The sequence below is a fragment of the Mirounga leonina genome, unplaced genomic scaffold (genome assembly GCF_011800145.1).
Source record: "Mirounga leonina isolate KUSES-001 unplaced genomic scaffold, KU_Mleo_1.0 Mir_171, whole genome shotgun sequence".
Lineage (NCBI taxonomy): Eukaryota > Metazoa > Chordata > Mammalia > Carnivora > Phocidae > Mirounga > Mirounga leonina.
In genome coordinates this window covers 2,341,353-2,363,036 of record NW_023270436.1, presented here as the reverse complement: position 1 = coordinate 2,363,036, position 21,684 = coordinate 2,341,353, and the positions used below count along the sequence as shown (strand labels likewise).

At 46.6% G+C, this 21,684-nt stretch overlaps 1 protein-coding gene across 1 annotated transcript in view; it reads right to left on the bottom strand.

Annotated features, from left to right (window-relative positions):
• The window catches only part of TMEM132D (transmembrane protein 132D), a 537,539-nt gene extending 516,144 nt beyond the window's left edge, over positions 1-21,395 (bottom strand). Inside the window, exon 1 of the mRNA XM_035016814.1 lies at positions 21,317-21,395. Coding sequence (XP_034872705.1) covers positions 21,317-21,395 — 79 coding nt within the window. The remainder of the gene's footprint in view (positions 1-21,316) is intronic.
• Positions 21,396-21,684: the final 289 nt, after the last annotated feature.

Sequence of the window (21,684 nt, the reverse complement as noted above, 5' to 3'; positions counted from 1 at the left end):
CACACAGGCACGAACATGTACACGCACAAAGGCACGCACACGCACACGCAGGCACGCACACGCACACATGGACACACGCACACACACAGGCATGAACATGTACACGCACAAAGGCACGCACATGCACACGCAGGCACGCACATGCACACGCAGGCACGCACACGCACACAGGCACACACACGCACACACACAGGCACGAACATGTACACGCACACAGGCACGCACATGCACACGCAGGCACGCACATGCACATGCACACAGGCATGAACATGCACGCACATGTACACGCACTGGCACACACGCATATACACGGGCATGCACGGGCACGCATATATGAACACATACACAGGCACACATGCACACACATGCATGAACATGTACACGCACGCACACGCACACACAGGCACGAACATGCACACGCACACAGGCACGCACATGCGCACGCACAGGCACACACACGCACACAGGCACACACATGCACATACACACAGGCACGCACATGCACACGCATGTACACGCACATGCACACACAGGCACACACATGCACACGCACACAGGCACGCACCGGCACACAAGCACATACACGGGCACGCGTACATGAACACACAGGCACACGCATGTACACGCACATGCACACAGGCACGCACACGCATGTACACGCACTGGCACACACGCACATACATGGGCACGCACGGGCACGCGTACATGAACACACGCACCGGCACACACGCACATACACGGGCACGTGTACATGAACACACAGGCACATGCATGTACACGCACCGGCACCCACGCACATACATGGGCACACACAGACACGCGTACATGAACACACACAGGCACACACATGCACACATACACACGTGCACACAGCTATCACCTCAAGCTTCATCTTGCAGCCTCCCCACAGAGCTGTCAGGCCGTGATGACAACCTGTTTCAGAAAGCTGACTCCTGGGTGTCTGTAAATTGGCACAGAGGTAACTGCTTCTCCTCCAAGCATGCCAGGATAAGTTCTTCTAATGTCTTCATATTAACCACGCACGGAAAATACACGCGTGGGACTGCCCGCATTTATCCTCCACCACGGAGTGACGAAGGGAAGCTGGGATCTATTTTACAGACTGAGGTCAGCGTCTGTCAATTGTGCCCTCGGAACCGAGACCATCTGTAGCCACAAAGTTTAACCAACAAGACTCAAAACTAAGAGCATCTATGTCAAAACGACTTTACAAACCGTGCCAGGAAATTCCCACTTGGGAAGATAAGACTGTGAGATAATAAATAACCTCACTGTTTGCTTCAGGAAATTTCCTGAAAACTGATTTATATAAACAAGATACTGCTCATCTGGGCAAAGAGCCCCCTTTTCAGAACAGATGGCTCACCTGGATGCAAAGCTCCCTCATAAAATAACTGTGCATGCACATTCTCCTCAAGCCCCTCGCTTTGATGTGCACCTGATGCCCACACGGAAGACTCACCTTCAAGCAGCTGGGCTCAGACCCCCAAATTCTAAACTTCCATTCCTGACCTCCCTTTTCTGGGAGACTACTGAGATTCTCCACAGGTGTTTTCCTTACTGCAGTAGGTGATAAAATTAGCTTTTCTTAATTAGATGGTTACACTAGAGGTCTCTGGGAGATGGATGGCTGCCACCTCCGAGCTCTTCTTGACAGTCCCTATTCTATTCTGCACCTCAGGGGGACTGACCCCTGCAGCCTGCACCCCAGGCTCCCAGGTCAGCTGGAAAGCCCCTAGCAGAAGGCTGAGGGGGGGAAGAGAGTGGGGCCACGGCTTCTACCCCCATACACTATGTCTGGGGGTGCTTCTTTAAATTTTTTTTAATTTTTTATTTATTTTTTAGAGAGCGAGTGAGAGAGAAACAGCATGAGAGGGGAGAGGGTCAGAGGGAGAAGTAGGCTCCCCGCTGAGCCGGGAGCCCAACGCGGGACTCGATCCCAGGACCCTGGGATCATGACCTGAGCCGAAGGCAGACGCTTAACCATCTGAGCCACCCAGGCGCCCCTGGGGGTGCTTCTTAGAAGTCAGCTGTATCTTTGTTCTTGGCAGCCCCAGCAGCAAACACTTGTCCAGGAAACCAGACTGTGGGAGCATCATCTCCTCCCCTCGTCTCTTCACCTAGAGAGGACAGGGCTCTTGCTGCAAGGAATCTCTGCCTCCCTCCCCTTCCCGTGCCGATTGTCAGCCTCTCCTCAAGGCTTGTACTTAAGACCCCTTGTGGAAAGTATTTGACATGCTTTCTGTCTTTCAGGTTAGACCCTGGGGGATACATAAAATAGTTCACCAGAGACATACATGTCATGAAGTAAATGTCCTTCAAGAAGACAAGACCTGGGCACTGGCTCACCTGGGCCAGAGCTTGAGGAAGAGACTCCAGGTGCCCTGCAAGTCGATGCTGGTGGAAAAGGTGACAGCCTCGTGGCCTGATGGGGGACTGTGACAGAGATCCAGAATGAAGAAAATATCATGGAAACAGGAGCAGTAAGAAAATAACAAAAACTTCACACAGAAGCAGAATCTTCAGTGGGCTCATTCATGGACTAAAAAGGGCCAAAGGAGGAATTGGTGTTAGGAAAACAGGCTAATAGGAATTATTGGAACTGACAGGCTACAAGAAAAAAATAAAGAGTGAGAAGCAGAGCATCCAGACTGCTGGATGGTACAGAAATGTCTTCCATACTTGAACTGGGATCCCAAGAGAAAGAGAGGGTGAAAAATAGGAAGAGGAGTATCTGGAAAGAGATTAGGAGTGCCAATTTTCCAAAAATAATGAAAGACATCAAACCACAGACCAATAAGCTCTGAGAATCCCAAATGGGATAAATAAATTAGAAAAAGCACATATTGACACATCATCTCTGAATAGCAGAAAAAGAAAAATAAAGAGAAAATGTTCAGGGTAGCCAAAGAAAAAGACACATTATACACAGAAAAACAAAGATAAGGATTTTGGTGCGCTTCCTGTCAGAAGCCAGGAGACAATAAAGCAACATCTTTAAAGAGATAAAAATATTTTCATAAATAAAAATAAAAATATCCCTGGAAAAGTAAAAGCTAGGGAGGGATGCATTTCCATGAGACCTCTGAGACAAGAGAGGGCAAAGGCAGATCTTCAGACAGAAAGAACATATCAGGCAGGGATCTACACAAAGAAATGAAGACTCCTGGAAATGGTTAAAATAAAAGTAGATATAGAATACAATTTCTTCTTGTTTTCAATTGCTCTAAAAGATATTTGACTGTATAAAGCAAAAATAATAACAATATAGTGTGGGTTTATCCCATGTCTAAAATTAAAAATAAATGACACTAATGAAACTAACAGTAACAGAGAGAAATTGGAAATTTACCATTGGGAGGTTTTCACACTGCATGTTAAGTGGTGTAACGTTGCTTGGAAATTAGATTGTGATAAAGCAGAGGTCCGTATTGAAAACCTTAGGGCAGCTACTGCCGTGATTTTTTAAAAGTATAAATAATAACCCAACAGTCAAGATAAAATACAATTGTAAACAATATTCCATTAACTAAAAAGTAGGTGGGGGTGGGGGGGCACAAAAAACAGAATAATATATAACTAAAAAAATGGCAGATTTTAACCCAAATATATGTAAAATTACATAATTTTGGACACATAAATTGTCTAAGCACACCAATTAAAAACCATAGATTGTTGTGGTGGATATAAAAGCAATACTCAGTCATATGGGGAAAATATACCATGCAAACAGTAACAAAAGAACTGAAGTACCCATATTAAGATGAGAAAAAAAAACAGACCTCCAAATAAGCCATAATATAAAGGGGGAAAAAAGAAGTATTATATGTTTGTAAAGGGGCAAATTCACCTACAATATATAGCTATCCTAAATGTATATGCACTTAACTAAAGAATTTCAAAAATACATAAAGCAAAAACTCACACAACTAAGAAGAGAAACAGAAAAATCCATAATTATATTTGGAGAGGTCAACACTCCTTTCTTAATTATGGAAGGAACAGAAAATCAGTAAGAATATAGAATATTTGGATAACACTATCAAGCAAGTAACCTAACTGATAGCTACAGGGCACTCCACCCAACAAAAGCAATATAATATTCCTTTCCAGAACTTAAGGAGCATTTAGCAAGACAGACCTTACTCTGAAACATAAAAAATACTCAAACATGTAAATGAATTGTCATCCTGCAATGTATGTTCTCTGACCAAATTGGTATTAAGCTAGGAATCAGTATCAGAAAGATATCTAGAAAATTCTCAAATATTTCAAAAGTAAACAACAAATATCTAAATAACATATGGGTCAAAAAGGAAGTCATGAGAGAAATTAAGGGAAATAACTGTAAATTACATGAAAATAAACATATACCATAAAAGTTTGAGGGACAGAGCTAAAACAGTGCCTGAAGGAAAATTTATAGCCTTAGGTGCTTTTATCAGAAAAAGAAGAAATATCTTGGGGCACCTGGGTGGCTCATTCGGTTAAGCAACTGCCTTCGGCTCAGGTCATGATCCCAGGGTCCTGGGATGGAGTCCTGCATTGGGCTCCCTGCTCAGCGGGGGACCTGCTTCTACCTCTCCCTCTGCCACTCTCCCTGCCTGCGCTCTCCTGTTCTCTGTCATATAAATAAATAAAAATCTTTAAAAAAAAAAAAAAGGAAAAGAGAAGAAATATCTCACAAAATGATCTTAGCTTCCATGTGAAGAAACTAGATTTTTAAAAAGGGAAAAAATTAAAACCAAAACCACAAAACAAAATAATAAAAATTAGAGTAGAATTCAATTAAAATGGGAAAAAAAGAGAAATAAATGAAAAGGAAAGCTGGTTCTTTGAAAAAGCACATAAAATTCATAAATCTGTACCCAAACTGACCAAGAACAAAGAGAAAAGAGAAACATATCACTAGTTGCAGGAATGAAATAGGGGACATCACTACAGACCTCACAGTCATGAAAAGGCGGATAAAGGGATATGATGAACATTATTCCCATAAATCTGACAATTTAGATAAAATGGACAAACTCATCAAAAAAACCCATAAACTATCAAAACTCACTCCATATAAAATAAATGTGAATAGTCCTAAACCCATTCAATAAAACGTGCAATTTAAAAGCTTCTTAAAAAAACCCTCCAGGCCCAGGTGGTTTCACCAGATGATTTGAACTGAATACATAAAGAAGTGCTAACATTGAATTTATACAGTCTCTCCCAGAAAACAGAATAGGAGAGAACACTCCACACCTCATTCTATGACACCAGATGACTCTGACACCAAAACTAGTTAAAGGCAATATTATATATATATATATATATATATACTTTACACATATATAGAAAATGATATATACATATATAGAAAAGAGCTTAGACACACAAACCCTCAACAAAATATTAGAAAATCCAATACAGCAATAAAAAAAATTATACCGCCACTAAGCTGGGTTGGTGCAAGAATACAGATGATTCAATATCTGAAAAGCAACATCATCTAAAGTATCAACAGGCTAACTAAGAAAAATCCTGCGATTGTGGCAGCAACACAATAAAAGGATCGGACAAAGTTCAATATCCATCTATGATAAAATCTCAACACATGAGGAATAGAGAAGAACTCCCTCATCTTCATAAAAAGCACCTACAAGAAACCCACAATGTCATAGTTAATGGTGTAAGATTGGCAAATGGGCAAGGATAGGAGCTATCTCCATTCTTACTCAGCATCATCCTAGGGTTTCTGGCCTGTGCAAAGGGAACAGGGGGGAGAGGCTTACAGATCAAAAAGGATATCCTAAAACCATATTCGCAAATGGCATGACTGACCATGTAAAATATACCTAAGAGTCTAAAAAACAAAAAAAAAAAAACAAAAAAACAGCTACTAAAATAAATGAGTTTAGGATACAAGGTCAATATACAAAAATCAATTTTGTTCCTATATAATTGCAATAAAGACTAAATTCAAATCTTAAAAAGAATATTCACAATAGCACCCCAAAAACATGGAACACTTTGGTATAAATCTAAAAGTTATGTGCAGCATCTGTATGCTAAAAATGATAAGAGTGATGATAAACATCAAAGAAAACCTATATAAACTGTCAGATGTACCATGTTCATGGATCAGAGGGCTCATTATGGTTAAGATGGCAGGTCTCATTATTACAAAGGTATATTTTCTGCTGATTCAATGCAATCCCAATCAAAATCCCAGCAGGAATTTTTTTTTTAAAGAAATGGACAAGTTAGTTCCAAAATGTATATTGCAAATCAAAGAAACTAGAACAGTCAAAACGTTTGGAGAATTCACATTACCTGATTTCATGATTCATTATAAAGAACAGTCATCAAGACAGGGTGGTATCGGTGAAGAAATAGACACAGGGTTCAGGGGAACAAAAGTGAGAGTTGAGAATATGCCTTCAACTTATGGTCAAATGGTCTTCACAAAAACAGACAGACAACAGTCTTTACAACACATTGTGATGGAACAACTGGACATTCATATGCAAATAAACTGAAACTTGACCCATACATCGCACCACACACAAAAACTGACCCCAAAGTGGATAACACACCTCAATATAAAACCCAAAACTATTACATTTCTAGAAGAACATGCTTTGTGACCCCTTATTTGGCAAATATTTCTAAGATATAAAAACAAAAGCAAGTCCATAAAAGACAAAGGGAAACTGGACCTCATCTATATATATATAGATACACATATATATAAAAATATGTATCTAAATTTTGCTCTGCCAAAGACCTGTTAAAAGGAAGAAATGACATGCTGCAGACCAAAAAAAAACTATTTTCAAATCACATGCACAATAAGAGATGTGTACCCAAGCCACACAAATAATCTCCAAAACGGAATAAGACAACCCACATTAGTTGCCTGTTTTAAAACAGCAAAGGCTTTGAAAAGATACTTTACCAAAGATATACAGATGGCAAATAAGCCACTAAAAACTGTTCAACATCATTAGTAATTAGGGAAATGCACATGAAAACCACCATGAGATATCATCACACACGTGTTAGAATAGCTAAAATAAAATTACAGCGTGAAAATATCAAGTGTTGGCAAGGGTGTGCAACATCTGGAACATTATACATCCCTGGTACCAATGCCAAATGGTTCAACCGTTTTTGCAAAGCAGATTGACAGTTTATCATGTTAGACATGCAATCAGCACATGACCCAGCCGTTTTATCCCCAGGTATTTACCTGCAAAGAAATGGAAACATACATTCACACCAAAACTTGTACACCAATACTTAGAGTGGATTTATTCATAATAGCCAAACTATTAGCAAATCGGGTGTCTTTCATCTGGCAAATGGAAAAACAAACTCTGGTTTGCCATACTATAGTATCTTCCTCAGTAATGCAAAGAAGTGAACTCCTCATACATCCCCAAGATCTGGGAGAATATCAAATGCATTATGCTAAGTGAAGGAAGCCTAACTCAAAAGGCTACGTGGTCTATGACACCATTTATATAACATTCTGGAAAAAGCACAACTATAGATCCGTGGCTCCCAGATGAGGGCCGAAGGAGGGGCCAGCTAGGAAGGGTAAAAGAAAATGGGGGGGGGGGGATGATGGAAATGTTCTACATCTTGATTGTTGCAAGACGATATGCATTTGCCAAAATTCATAGAACTTGTATCATAAAAAGGTGAATCATACTCTACGCAAATTTACCTCCATTAACCAGACACACAACGCTCCAAAAATACCTTCTCACGAGATTCTAATGTGCAGCCCGGATTCAGAATCATTGCTTTACCTCTTGCTCACACTGACAGATGCCCTCCTTTGATGGCTTTGTTTCAGGGCGCTCAGACTTGACTTCACATCAGAGTCCCCTGGGGACCCTTCCAAAACTGCCGGCGCCCAGTCTGATCCCAGTCTGATCCCAGGCTAGTCTGATGCCCTAGTCTGCCATGGAACTTGGGCGGCGGGATGTGCACAGCTGACTCGCACATGGAGCCCGGCCTGACAGTGCCTGTTCTCAAACAAGGGTCTTCCAAGAGCATTTCTCCTTAAATTCCTAAGAGAAACCTTTTAAAACGATGTACCCACTTGCACATTTAAAAATTGTTACCTATTGTTTCTCATCAGAGTTTCAACAGTTGCTAAGGATAAAGTTTCTAGTGTATTGTAAATCCTGACATTTAAAATTAAACCGTTACATCACTCTCTTAAATATATCCATTGGAATATGAATAACAGAATGACTTGACACCCACCACCATCCATTTATAAAACCCATGAAAAAGTCCCCATTAACAATCAGAAATGTGCCCTTGTTCCTCTTTCTCCTGAACTCCCTATTTCCGTCCTGGGTCTCTCTGAGAATTGTATCCTAACGTAACAGAGCATAAGCTTGAAAGTAACGTATCCGTTATCCCACTAAACCTTCTTACAGCAAAAACATATGCGGGTACGCGAGGAACATAAACCTTTTTGTTTCCTCTTCCTGTAAGATTCGCAGTCCTCAGAAAGGTCGTCAAGTCGGCATTAGTACAATTACGACTGTGGCATAAGCAAAACAACATAAATGCACCCCACTTTCATAGTTTCTTTTAACAAAGAGCAATTCTCTTCTTGTAAATGTACTTGTCTTAATGAGCTACGGGGTGGGAGTGTTCCGCTGTCTGGATCAAAGGAACTGCCTGACCGTACATGTGGGACAGTGGAGGTCTGCACACCTGAGGGAAGTGGATCACAGTGAGACAGCAGATGGGGGCTACCTTCCTACCATGAAATCAAAGGTGAGACAGAGAGAGGCAGGCAGACAGACAAAAAAGATGAGCGGCGCAACTATGCATTTAGAGAGATCAAGTTAAGGAGTGAATAGTACACTTTAAACTAACAGAACATTGTGTGTCAACTATACTCAGAAAACTTATACGTTTAAGAGCGAACGCACACAGAAGGATCTGCAGACTCATAAGCTCTCAAACACCCCCAGGAAATTCATCTCTGAAGGTCTCTGCCTCACACTCCTCCACGCACACATCCTGTTTCCAGGACACTGCTTCAGACAAATGAGGTAAAATCATCGCGTTACGTAAAACCCCACAGTTCCCCGAGATTCAAGGTAACCGTCACACAGTAAGAGCCACACATCCCCGGGCTGCCAGGGCCCAGGGAGATCACACGAGTGAGGGAACGTCTTCACACTTCAAGGAACGTGGGCACTGCTGTCTGCATTTCATTTCCCCACCTCTGGCCGACACGGAGCTCAGCCCCACGACACACAGTTCCAGCCCGCGACAATGGTGACAGGAACAGGCCCCACCCTCCGGTGGCCGCGGCCACTGCTTAGCTGGAACGACCTGTCGCCGCACAGAAATACGCACATCCATCGACGGGAGCAGGAAAATCCACATCTTTATGAAAGTCTCCAATTTCAAAATCCTGACAAGACATCCCTTACGGCAGCCACAGTCCACTGCCTGACACCTGGCCGAAAGTCACACCCGACATAAAGCACATAAGGAAAGGGAGGGCCAGTCTTTGGCTTCTCTATCTGTCGAAGACATAATGCGCCCTCTTTCTCGGTTTTACATCCTTTAGGTTCACGAGGCCTGCTTTTCAATTTAACTTGTAAAAGAATAGTAATCATGTCCTTTCCGTATCAGAAATCTCTTTACCACATCTGAAACAATTCCAGGAAAATTACCGCACAAGAGTAAAAATGAGATATTTGACCCAAATGCACCCTACAACCCTTTTTCCTTTCCAAAATGTAAATATTGGGATATCTATAATTCAGGACATCTTGGAAATTGTCTCAGTGCGTCGTTTGCAAGTTATACTTCTTTGAACGACCTGACCCCCTAAGGTGAAGCCGGAAGCCCAGAAATCAAGCAGAAGGCTCACCTGGTTGGGACGGGGATGGGCTGAGCTGCGCCTCAACTGGCTGTGAGTCAAAACCCCGTTCCCCTCCCCATGCTGACACTGCTCCCCTGAAAACGTAACTGATGTGATCTGAGCGGCTCTCTCCCTTCCAAGAGAATTCCCAGGGTTTTCAGGGACCTCACATTTCAAAATATTGAATGCTTATAAAACAAGCAATTGCATGTTTTGATGCTTGCTTTTAACAACACATAATGCAAATATTTAACCACAGCAATTTCCATTGTGCATAGTTTTTACATCTAATTAAGGACTCTGAAAAATTACAACCATTGGAAACCAAAGCTTACATTACACTGAAACACTGGAAGGACAGAGTAACTTCTCTGAGAGGGTACAATTCTATACTGAGAGCGGTCACCTAAGCAGGCATACAAAATGCCCTTCAGGGTTAAATATTAGAGAACCTGGGAATATTTTCATAGTAGGTTTAGAATTACAACGACCCTAAGACTGGAATATTGCTCTCATGGCAAACGTCCAGCATCCACGACCCCTTTTGGGTAACAGTATTTAAAATGATATATATCATGCCCTCCCCTTTCTCATACAGGTGATCTGGGTGGATTCCCACTCGAGGCTCCAAAGGGGGAGCTCACTGCCTCAGCCTGATCCCATCAGCCTACACCTATCCCATCCTCCTGGGCACAGCCACTGATTCAGGAAGGCTCATGGAGCAATGTGGCCTATCCAGAGCAGGTCCAGAACGCTAATGGAATTGTTAAAAGAAATGCTTTCTTTTCAGTGGATTTCAAGATGTAATTCTGAGCTGGGAAGGGTCTTGCCTAAATGAGGGGCACTGTCTCTAAGAATAGAAGCAATACAGTTAAAGAGGAGCAGAGAGACTCTAGGTCCTTTTGGCATCCCCTAAGCACCTGGATCAAGCCTTACCTGATGCCAATGTGCCCACAGAATTTCAGTTATGTGAACCAACATGTTTCCTTCTCCCTTCTGGCAGAGACCGTGAGCGTTTACCAAATGTATACGTGATGCTCTACACTTTCTAGTCCTCTCTGCAGTTAGATGGGGGACGTGTTTCTAATTGCTGATCAGTGGGATGTGGGCATAAGCCATGAAACCGTGTGTGTGCCCCAAATGGCACAACAAGATGGATGTGGGTCAGCTAGACTCTCAGTGGATAAGAAATAAACCTTTCTCAATCAAGTGAAGCCCCTGGGACATAGGCACTTGCTTATTCCTGTACCAGAGCTGGTCTATCCTCACTAAGGTACCCCTTGGGCCATCTCCGATTTTCATTTCGAGCCTGCAACCAAAATATGCCTAATTATTTATTGCTACAAAACGTTTCTTTAAACAAATAAAACTCGGGTGGAAGGTGTCCAGTCAGTCCATAACTTCCTGGAGACGGTCTCACACTGTGCTTTATATTCCAAGGGAGGATCTCCCAGCCGAAGACCTGCTTTCATTTCGTCCTTTACAGCATCTGTTAAATGCTGCCTGAGGATGGTAATCCAGAGGCCTTTGGGGTGATAAAACGGAACAGTAGCTCTTGAGGGTCTCCTGCTCAAAGAAACACCAGGAATACTTTCAAATCCTAGAAGGCAAAGGGATCACCTAGAAAAACCAAAATCAAATCAGCTGTTAGTTGAGCACTTCTTTACCAACATCGTGGCAAGGAATGCCAGAGACACCAGGAAGGGTCCCCCTGGGAAGAGAGAAAGAACAAAGGTGAGACGCTCTGACATGACTCCTGCAACATCAGGGGTGTCATGCATCGATTCCAACAAGATGAGAATCACTCGGGATCCCAAGGGCGGGAATGTGTATCAGCAACTCGAGATGCCCTCCGAGGGGCCTTCCCGAGCTGAAGAGGCTAGAGTCCAAGTAACCAGACCGGCAGGCATCTCTCGGTACCAGGGTTCCGGGGCTGGCTCAGGAGCTGCTGTCTGCTTCTTGGGGGAGCCCCTGGGACCCCGGGTGCCTGAAGGAGGGCGCTGGGCCAGAACAGGATTAGGACCCTTTCCCACACCGAACTGCAACCCCTTGAGGGCAGAGTTGATTTCATACTCATTTCTGTGCCTTCGGAACCTACCTCGCCATTAGATAAACAACGGCCCTCCGTGCCCAGGACCGGTGACATTCCTTGCTGGATATAAAAACTCAGAACTATGTAGATCGTAGGCTGAACTGGAATATTTCATGCTGTGTGTGGGCAGCAGGGTCTCTCAGATGCCATCAGTCACAGAACCACAAATTCCAAACTGGAACCTCCAGCTGTTGCTCTTATTCCCCTCTGTGGTGCTGATTCCCAAACAGCATGTCCTAGAGGGGACCTCCTCTTCCCCGCCGACTAAATAGCTTCCTCCCCACCCCATTCTTAGACACATCTTCTTTGTCCCTCCTGGCCTGACACCACGGTCTCTCCATGTCCACGCCACCTACCGACTGAGGTCCTCGCCTGCAGCCCGGGGAGTGCCTGCCATGAACAATTCCAGATCTTCTCTGGCCACAGACTTTGTCACCTCACCCACAGCAACCCCTCAGCCTCCGAGAGGCAAAGCCCCCAACCTCAGGGCGCTGGACCACACTTTGGGGAAAACGGACAGAGCTTCGGGGCATTACGAGTCACCTCCTCAAAGAGGAGTGACTTTCTCCATGATGCACTCAGAATACTTTCCAGAGACACACAGACACTCAGCAGAGGTCGTGGGGTACCACGGACATGGACACCTGCCGTCACCAAGAGTGTCAACGTTCCACGGAACTGATGCTCTCACATGTTGCTCAGACCTCTGAGCATGGCAGCAAAACGTCTACCCATACTCTTTTGGCCCAGTCATTAAATAACCATGAATCTATCTAAGAATGTAACTCAGAGCAAACATCATGCACAAAGGTAATTACTTCCTTATAATAGTGGAAAACTATAAATGATGGAAATGCCCAACAAGAGCTAAAACTTTAAGCTATGGTACATACATTAAAAATATGTTCATAATAGGTTTTTAAAACATGAATATTTATATAAACACATGAACTCAAAAAGTCCAAAACCCAAATTATGTGGACCATCCACAGTATGAACACAACGATTTAAACAATCCACAGAAAACGGTAAGAATGAGACACATCAAAATGGGAGACAGTCATCCTTGGGTAGAGAGATTATTTTTACCTCTCCCTCATTTCAAAATTAATCTGAAGTAGGTTACAAAACAGCAATGCTGTGGGACAGAAGAAGCAGGCACAGAGGCAGATGGGAAGAGAAGAACAGGGGCAGGAAAATAAGATAGGGCCAAGGATAAAGCTGATGCATAAGACGCATCTCTTAAGTTCCTACGCTTAACGAGGGCAAATCTGGCTCAGAGAGTCCTAGGAGTTAAAGCAAAGAGAGACACTTAGAAATTCACTTACAAAATTCATGGTGTTCACAGGATAAAGTGCAAACCATTTCTCAGGATAAACACCGCTCCCACCCCCTCCCCCGCCGACTGGTACTAAGACTTAAAAAATAGTTCCTAGAAAAGACACTTAGGAAAAGGATGGTGTTCTAATAGACAAAAATCCTTAAAATCCCCCTCCACTCTGCCAGGCCACATAAGCTGATCTTCAGAGGAAGCCGGAGCCTTCTCCCCCCCCCGGCACCTGTCTACTGCAGTTCGCCGGCTGCCACCTGCTGCCGGCCCTGGGGTCAGGTGCCGCTTACCCCATATGTTAGACGGCTCCCACCTCGGGACGTGTTCAGATGGCAGTGCTATGCACCTGCCCCTCTCCGGCAAGAATGAGCATCCTGCCTGCTTTCTCAGCTCCCCTGGGAAGGACCACCTCGGAGCCCTGGGACCAGCCCCCGCAGACTGTGCTCAAGGCTGACCCCCCGCCATCTGCCGCCATTGAGCGCCAGACGCACCAAACTGAGCGCAGCCCATGCGTGTTCTTCAACGTGTTCAGTTGGGGGGGGGGTTGCTGAGAGAATGCCAACCTCAGTCCCCAGCCTCAGGGAGCCAGAAATGCATGTTTCTCCATCTATACGTCACGGGACCTCATTCCTATTTGCAGTCCTCATTTCCAACAAAAGCTCTGTCAACACTGACCTCCCCCAATGATTCCGGGGACCATGTCTAAGTTCTGGAAGGGTTCATTTCCACTGGACTTCGTCATGTGTCCACATGGCATCTGGTGTCCTGCGGACTCCGTCCATGAGGACCACGGCTACGCCTCCACGGTCTTGACCTCGCGCCCCCTGGGGTCGCCCATACCACCCACCCTCCAGTCACATCTGCACCACACCTGGCTGATCACGGAAACATTCTGTGGCTCCCAGCAGCCCTCGGGAGCGTCCTGCCTGGTCTCCGCACACAGACGTTTCCTCTGCATCTCCCCCAGAGATCCAGGGCAGGTGCTCCTCTGTGGGGACCCCCAGGTACATCTGGGAAAATCTCACACGGTCTCTCCTTCACATTGGAGTGAAGTGGCTCAGAGCAGCTCAGAAGCAGAGCAACATCTAAGCTCACTCTACACTCTCCTCCCCGCACCCTCCCCATGAAAAATATTTTCTACGGTGAGGCAGGAGAGAGGGGCCAAGAAAACATGCCTGTCGGCATCTGTTCTTCCAAGTCTTTGCTCTGTTGCTGGACGTCGGCTCCCGGGGTGGCGTGCCTTCCGCTGCGGCAAGGGGCGGGGGCTGCCGCGTGGCACCTGCCTGGAGGGAGGCATCCGGGGTGACCGGGAATGTGGCGGGGGGGAATCGAGGGGGTGGAATCAAGATCTCCCACTGCCACCACGACCTAAGAAAGTGTGTCCAACACCTTGCTAATGACAGCATCCTCCACCTGCCAGGAGAGCTCTCCCCACGAGGAACATCAACAAACACAAGAACACCCATGAAACCTGACTGTCGTCTTCGCTTGGTGAACCTGCTCCGCGATGCCCCCATCAACGTAAGAACTTACTGTTTCTCACATGCACAAAAGAACATGTCACCAAGAGCCAAAAACTCTGTGACTGCCTGTCTCTGCAAAGGCGTATCCAAATCTCCATTTACACACTTCACTGTGGAGGGAGGGACGTTCGGATTCTTTCTGCTTTCAAACATACTTTCTACCTTGGCTACTGTTGTTCTATCTGCTCTGACAACATGGACTTGAGTCTCTATTTTCCTACATCAAACTGTCAGCAGTTTGTTTACTTTTAAATTCAAGGACCTTCCACCTTTGCAGAGTCTGACAATTTCTGAAAGCGGCGGGAGTCTTGGGCAGTATTTCTATTTAAAAGAACCTTTAAAACCAGCGTCCAGTAACAGAAGTAAAGAAGACCTGGCTTCAGGCTGTTGGGTGTTCCCCTTATTCCTTCCTAGAAGCAGGTTTTTCTTTAATAAATGACGGAAGTGATATAGGTATATCCTGAGCCTTTGGTCTCATTCCGGGACAAGTGCACAGCGGGTCCTGGTGACCACCACCTCCCTCAAGGTCACTCAAGCTTGTGGTCTGCATCAGAGTCAAGCTCACGGGTCCACATGTCCACGGGACCCATCCTTCTCCCTTTGAAAGCAAAGAAACATGTACCTGTCTGCCTTCATTCTACGTGCTTCTTTCTCTTTCTTTACAATTTCTCCGAAGAGCCACCCTGCATCCAGTCCTAGGGGCCACACCTTGGTCTCCCCTCCCCCGGGGCCCGAGCACGTTAGTTAGGCTGGTTTTGCGTGTTAGAATGCTAGTTAACACTTCACACCATCAGATCACTGCCCTCACCCTCTCTGACAGTCTGGGAATTAAAATCTGTATTTTAAGGGATTAAGGGATTAAGAGTTTAGGAGGTACAAACTTCCAGTTATAAAGTAAGTAAGTCACGGGGATGAAAAGTACAGCATGGGGAATTCAGTCAGTTAGGTAGGTGCAACATTGTCTGGTGACTGCCTCGGTCACGGTGGGCGCTGGGCGGCAGGCAGAGGGCTCGGCTGGCCGCGCTGTATGCCCAAGACTAACAGAACGCAGTGTGGCAACCACACTTCGGTAATAAATATTAAAAAATAAAATAAGCAAATAACTGCTTAAGGCATTTTTAAAAATCTACATTGTAGCCCCTTTTAGGGACCGTTTCTGATTGCGACTGGAAAAATTAAGGCAGAGGAAATTAAAGAACGGGACGTTCCTTTACCCATTTGTCCAACACAGGTTTGAACTTACATGTGGATTTTTTTCGATAAATACAGTCTTGTACTGAAATTGTATTTTCTCATGGTTTCCTCAATAATATTTTCCTTTCTCCAGCTGACCGTATCGTGAGAACACAGTAACACATTCAACATGCACGATACGTGCTAATCGACCGTGTATGTTATCGGTCAACAGTGGGCTGTAGGTAGTGACGTTCTGGGGAGTCAAAGTTACAAGTGGACTTTTTAGTCTGCAGAGTGGGGGTCGGCGCCCCAGCCCTTGTGTTGCGTGGAGCGCCGACCATACCCTAGGCTCTGAGCCAAAACTCCAATGGAAGCCTCTGTGCATTGAACCGACCACAAGGGTGGCACCGCAGAGGAACGGGTTCGTGTTTAGTGATGACATATAACCACAGGCAGAATGGAGGTGGGCTGGCGGCGTGGGCTAATCAGAATTCAGACGCTGCCACTTTCTGGTTGTGAGATCTCGGACAAGTTACTTACTCTCTGAGCCTCACTTTCTGCATCCGTAAGATGGGCCTAATAACAAACTCTACCCAGTTAGGTTTATCTGAAAATTCCCCCAAAATCATTTTCATAAATCACTCAGCGCAGTGGCTTGCATACAATAACTACTCAAGAAGTTAGCTGTTACTATGATTGACCAAAGTAGTTCCTACAGCACCTTGGTTAACCAGGAGGAAAACCAGCATCAAGTCATTTTACCATTGGGCAGAGGTTCTTTTAGCGGTATTCCACAGTCTTAAGCGTACTCAAAAATTGATTGAGCCCTTGCAAAGTCCAAAGAAGCATACTATAGGTACTGGAGAGAAATCGAAGCCAGATAGGAAAATACACAGCATGGCCCCTAGAGGAACTTAAAACTCAGAACAGGAGGCAGAATATAGTTTTAGGATGTCATCCCTATAAAAGGTTGGAAAAGACACACAAAACATACCTATGTCCAAATCCCTTGAACCTCTGAATGTCACCTTATTTGGGGGGAAAGGGAGAGAGGGATCTTTGCAGATGTGATTGAGTTAAGATGGGAGACGATGTGGATTGTTCTGGTGGTCCCTCAGTGCACGAGGAGACTTCTAAAGGGAGGTGGTGGGAGAGCAGATGATGATGTGAGGACAGAGCAGAGAGGCGGGAAGCCACCAGCCTGCAGGATGGTAGTGATGCTGCCGGGATGCAAGGTCTGCAGGCAGCCAGCCACCAGAAGCTGGAAGAGGGAAGACACGATTCTCCCTTGGAGCCTTCTGCTGACACCTGGATTTTGGCCCAGGGAGACTGATTTTGGACATCTGTCCTCCAGAACTGTGAGAATAAATTTCTGTTGATTTTAAGCCACCAGGTCTGTGGTAATTTGTGGATGGATGGATGAATGGAAGGATGGATGGATATATGGATGGATAGGGAGTGGATGGATGGATGGATAGATGGATGGGTAGAAGGATGGATGGGTGGATGGATGGATGGGGGTGGATAGATAGAAGGATGGATGGATGGGTAGAAGGATGGGCAGATGGGGGGGGTGGATGGATGGAGGTGGATGGATAGATGGAGGGATGGGTAGTAGAAGGATGGATGAATGGATGGATGGGGGTGGGTGGATGGATGGATGGACGGACAGACTGATGAACAAAAGGATGGATGAATGATGACTGGTTGAATAAAAGGGTGAGTAGATAAATGGATAGACGAGACAAATATAGGTAGTATAAGCTTCTGCAATTGGGTATTTTTGGAGTTTTGATTTGTTTTTCATTTTTTCTTGGCTTTCAGAATGGAACTAAATTAAACAGATCCTCATACTTGGAATTCTACCTTTCATAAAAAAATATAAGAATTTTTTATGAAATTGTATTTGTTACTTTATTCAGAGAAAATGAAAGTTAATGATCCCCCTGTTCCCTGGCCTTTAATGGTGACACTGTTTAAATGCAAGCAATGAAGTCTCACTGTCTCTGTCTCTCTCTGTCTCTCACATACACACCAGTGAGCTCCCTCCTAGATATTTCTTCCTCCCCTGAAAGCCTGGAAAAGGTGTCACCGTAAACCCAAGCTCCTTCTAGTCCAGGGCTGTACTGGACTTTTCCTGGACATACCCTCAACAGAGGTGGTACTCTGCCACCTGATGCTTCCCTTCTGGCCTAAGATGGAAGCCAGACACACAGAAACACTCTGCAGGAAGATACGCTGAAAAAGCCACTGCTCAGAGTGCTCGCCACCTTCTGCCGGGCGCAGGCAGAGCACCTGGCCCGCACAACCCTGAGGCAGGGTCCGTGAGGCAGGTGTGAGACAGGGGCAACAGGTCCTCTACCAGGATTCCCCAGGGCTCTGAGGGTCCACTCCTCACTGGCCTTTGTAGGAGAACAAACTAACTCTGCAGGATGCAGGTGAAGGTCATGACAAGCAGCCTAAGCGTGGCAACCTTCTTAATCTTGTGCATGAAAACCGCCTGCTCTCTGCCCACGTCCAGTTCTTACCCATTTGTCTCGTCAGCCCCTACTTCCCGTACTCCTGTCCCTCCCTCAAAACGAACAGCGATGCATAAAAACACATCTGCAGGCTGGCCCAGTTCTGGTTCACATCAAGTTCCCAACAAGAGAGGTGCCTGGGTGGCTCAGTCAGTGAAGCGTCTGCCTTCGGCTCAGGTCATGATCCCAGAGTCCTGGGATCGAGCCCCGCGTCGGGCTCCCTGCTCCGCGGAAGCCTGCTTCTCCCTCTGCTTGCTCCCCCTGCTTGTGCTCTCTCTCTCCGATAAATAAAACATTTTTAAAAATTTTAAAAATTAAAGTTCCCCACAAGACTAGAACCTACACGGAGACACAAGCCACAAGCTCTCCGGCAGCTCCACATTAAGGCCGTTCTCCGGAAAAGGTTGGGACCACAGGACAACGTTGCTGGGAACTTTCTGATTGCATAATATCATCTCTAGGTCCCTGCCGGTAGAAGTACAAGCAATGAAGATTTCTTTTTATTTGTTTTTCAAAAGATCTGTATAAGAGTGGGTTTGGTCTGCGACCAATCACTTCCTGCTCATGAAATGTAAACATATGTGAGGTTCAAGGAAATCAGCCTGGAATTAAAATGTGCATTTCTGTTCATTCAAGGTTTCCTATTTGGAAAGAATGAAGGCCATACGATAAAGACAGTAAGATGCTGAAGCAGACATTTAATATTTGGAAATCATTTTTCCATCAGCCCCAGACCAACTAGGCACTTTGGATTATGTGCATGTGTATGCGTATGTTGGCCCCCAATTAAAATCCTTTTAAATATAGTCCAGATTTGATGTCAAGCTGGTCTAAAACTTTCGGCGGCGGGGGCGGGGGGGGGGGCCGGTCAGAGAATCTTAGAGGGAAAAGTGATGCAAACACAGGGGAAACAGAACGAACCATCCCTGCATTTAGAAATCACATCTGCACCAGGAGGTTCTATACAGCACGATGGCATTAGAGGGGTCAAACATTTTCTTGTCCTGGGTATAGGAACAGGTCTTGTCCTTGTCTCGGAACAGACCCTGGCTCAGCACCGCGCTCGCTCTGTCCGAAAATCCACACACAACTGAGTCACTTCTCAACAGTGTGGCTGAGTTAGGGTCTCTACATTCAACACACAAAATATGTCACATGCTGGGCTGGTAGCATCACAGATGAGCTGAGACCTCCACATCACAGAGGCCCCGCTTTAAAGACATTTCCAGGGTTTCCACTTGAAAAAGTTCAAAGGCATCAGGAGTAATAACAGTTTTCTTCAGCCTAATAAAGAAATCAGTAACAGAACGATGTACATACCCGAGGAGACACGATAGTTAGGTCATATTTACCAAGCTATTCTGTAGCTTTCTTAATAAAACCTTGTTACTGCAGCATAAAAACAGAGAAGCCTGTTCCTGTTAGAAAATCAGGGGACAACCAATAAAAAGCATGCCTTGCAGCAGATATGCAAGTGTGCTGGACTGCTGTTGCTGAGGATTAGGGTTTTTTTTTTTAACCTCACGTCTGCCTGGCTCGGATTCACTGAATTCATCAACCTTTTCTTTGGTTTCTTGTGCACATCATAAATCCTGGAGGCTCTGGTCCTCGGGATTGCTCCTCCTAATTAGGAGAGGTGAACCCACTAGCCCAGCGCTCCAGAAGACAGCGGGCAGGGTGAGCAAGCTTCCCCTCCCTCAATCCACCGCAGCACAAACCCCAGCAAGTGAAAGGTCTTCCTCAAGTATCAGACCCCAGTGATTCTGGAAGAACTCACAAAAAAAAATCCTGTAATTAAAAGACTCTGTTGTGCATGACAAGTGGCTTTGACGTTTCTGAGAGAGATCTCATCCCCAAAATCTCATCAGAGAAAGCTGTTTACAGGGATCTGGGGGCACACACCGGAGCCTGGTAAGAATCTCCACTTTCCTCCTCACAGACTGCCTTGTAGGAAAGGAGGCGCGCAGAGGGAACCGCACAGAGTCCGGATCAATAAGGAGAAAGAATTGCTGGTACTTTCTCCCATCTCCTGCGTGAATCACATAATCTCTCTTCAAGGAATCAGCGTCCTGAGCCTCCAGCTCGGCTGGGCCAGTGACAGGCTGGGGTGCCGACTGACGGGGAGGGAGGCGCATGAGGAATGCCTCTGCTCACAGCTTCGGGTCAGGGCCGTGCTGGCACAACTCAGGTGACAAGTTAGGGCTGGAACTCCGCTTGGAACCGTGCGGGAGCAGGGGCGGACTAGCAGACAGGGGACGGCGGGAGGGGAGCACCTGCGCAGAAAAGCCCTCAGGGCCGCCTTAGGGGAACCGGGGTCAGGCTCCGAGCTAAGCGGCGGGCCCTGCTTGCAGCCTCCTCCCCGGCACTGAATACATTCCCATACACGGGACTGCTCTGAAAATCGGCGCCGGCAGGAAAAGCCAAGCGCACACTCCACGGCCCTGCCAGGTCCTTCCAAGCCCCCTCCGCGGACCTGTGGCCCAGCCCTCCCGGGGCCCACCTCTCCTTCGCAGGTTCTCCACGGCCCCCTCCCCTAATTCAGGGCTGTTTTTCCTCGTGTCCCTTGGCAGTGTCTCCCAGGGCCCCCCCGCCAAGTCCTCCGCGGAGGCACCTGCTGCCAAGGGGCCGCCCGCGCGCGTCCACACGCGCACACAGCACCCACGCCCTCCGTCCCAGCCACCCCGGCCACGCACACCCCCACACCCTCACTCGCGCCAAAGTTAGTCCCGGGCCAGAGGCGGCGGCGGCGTCCCTCACCTTTGGAGAACAGGGCGGCCAGGCTGATGAGCACGGGGGACCAGTGGTGCCACGGCGTCCCCATCTCAGACGGGCACATCCCGGAGACCCGAGCGCGGCTCCTCTGCTCCCGGCGCCGTCGGGGCGCAGACCAGCGGTTGCCAGGCCGGGGCCGAGCGGGCTGCACGAGGCGGGCGCGCTAGGGGCGCGAGCAGCCGCGGGGCCCTGCGCCCTCCGCCCGCCAGCCCATGGCCGGCCGGGCGCCGACCGCGCGCGGCGCCGGACTCGCTCCCCCGAGGCCGGCGCGCGCCGCAAACCCCACCCCTCGCCCCCGCCGGGCGCCTCGCTCGAGTCCGCGCGGGGTCGGCCCTCCTGCTTGGCGGGCGAGG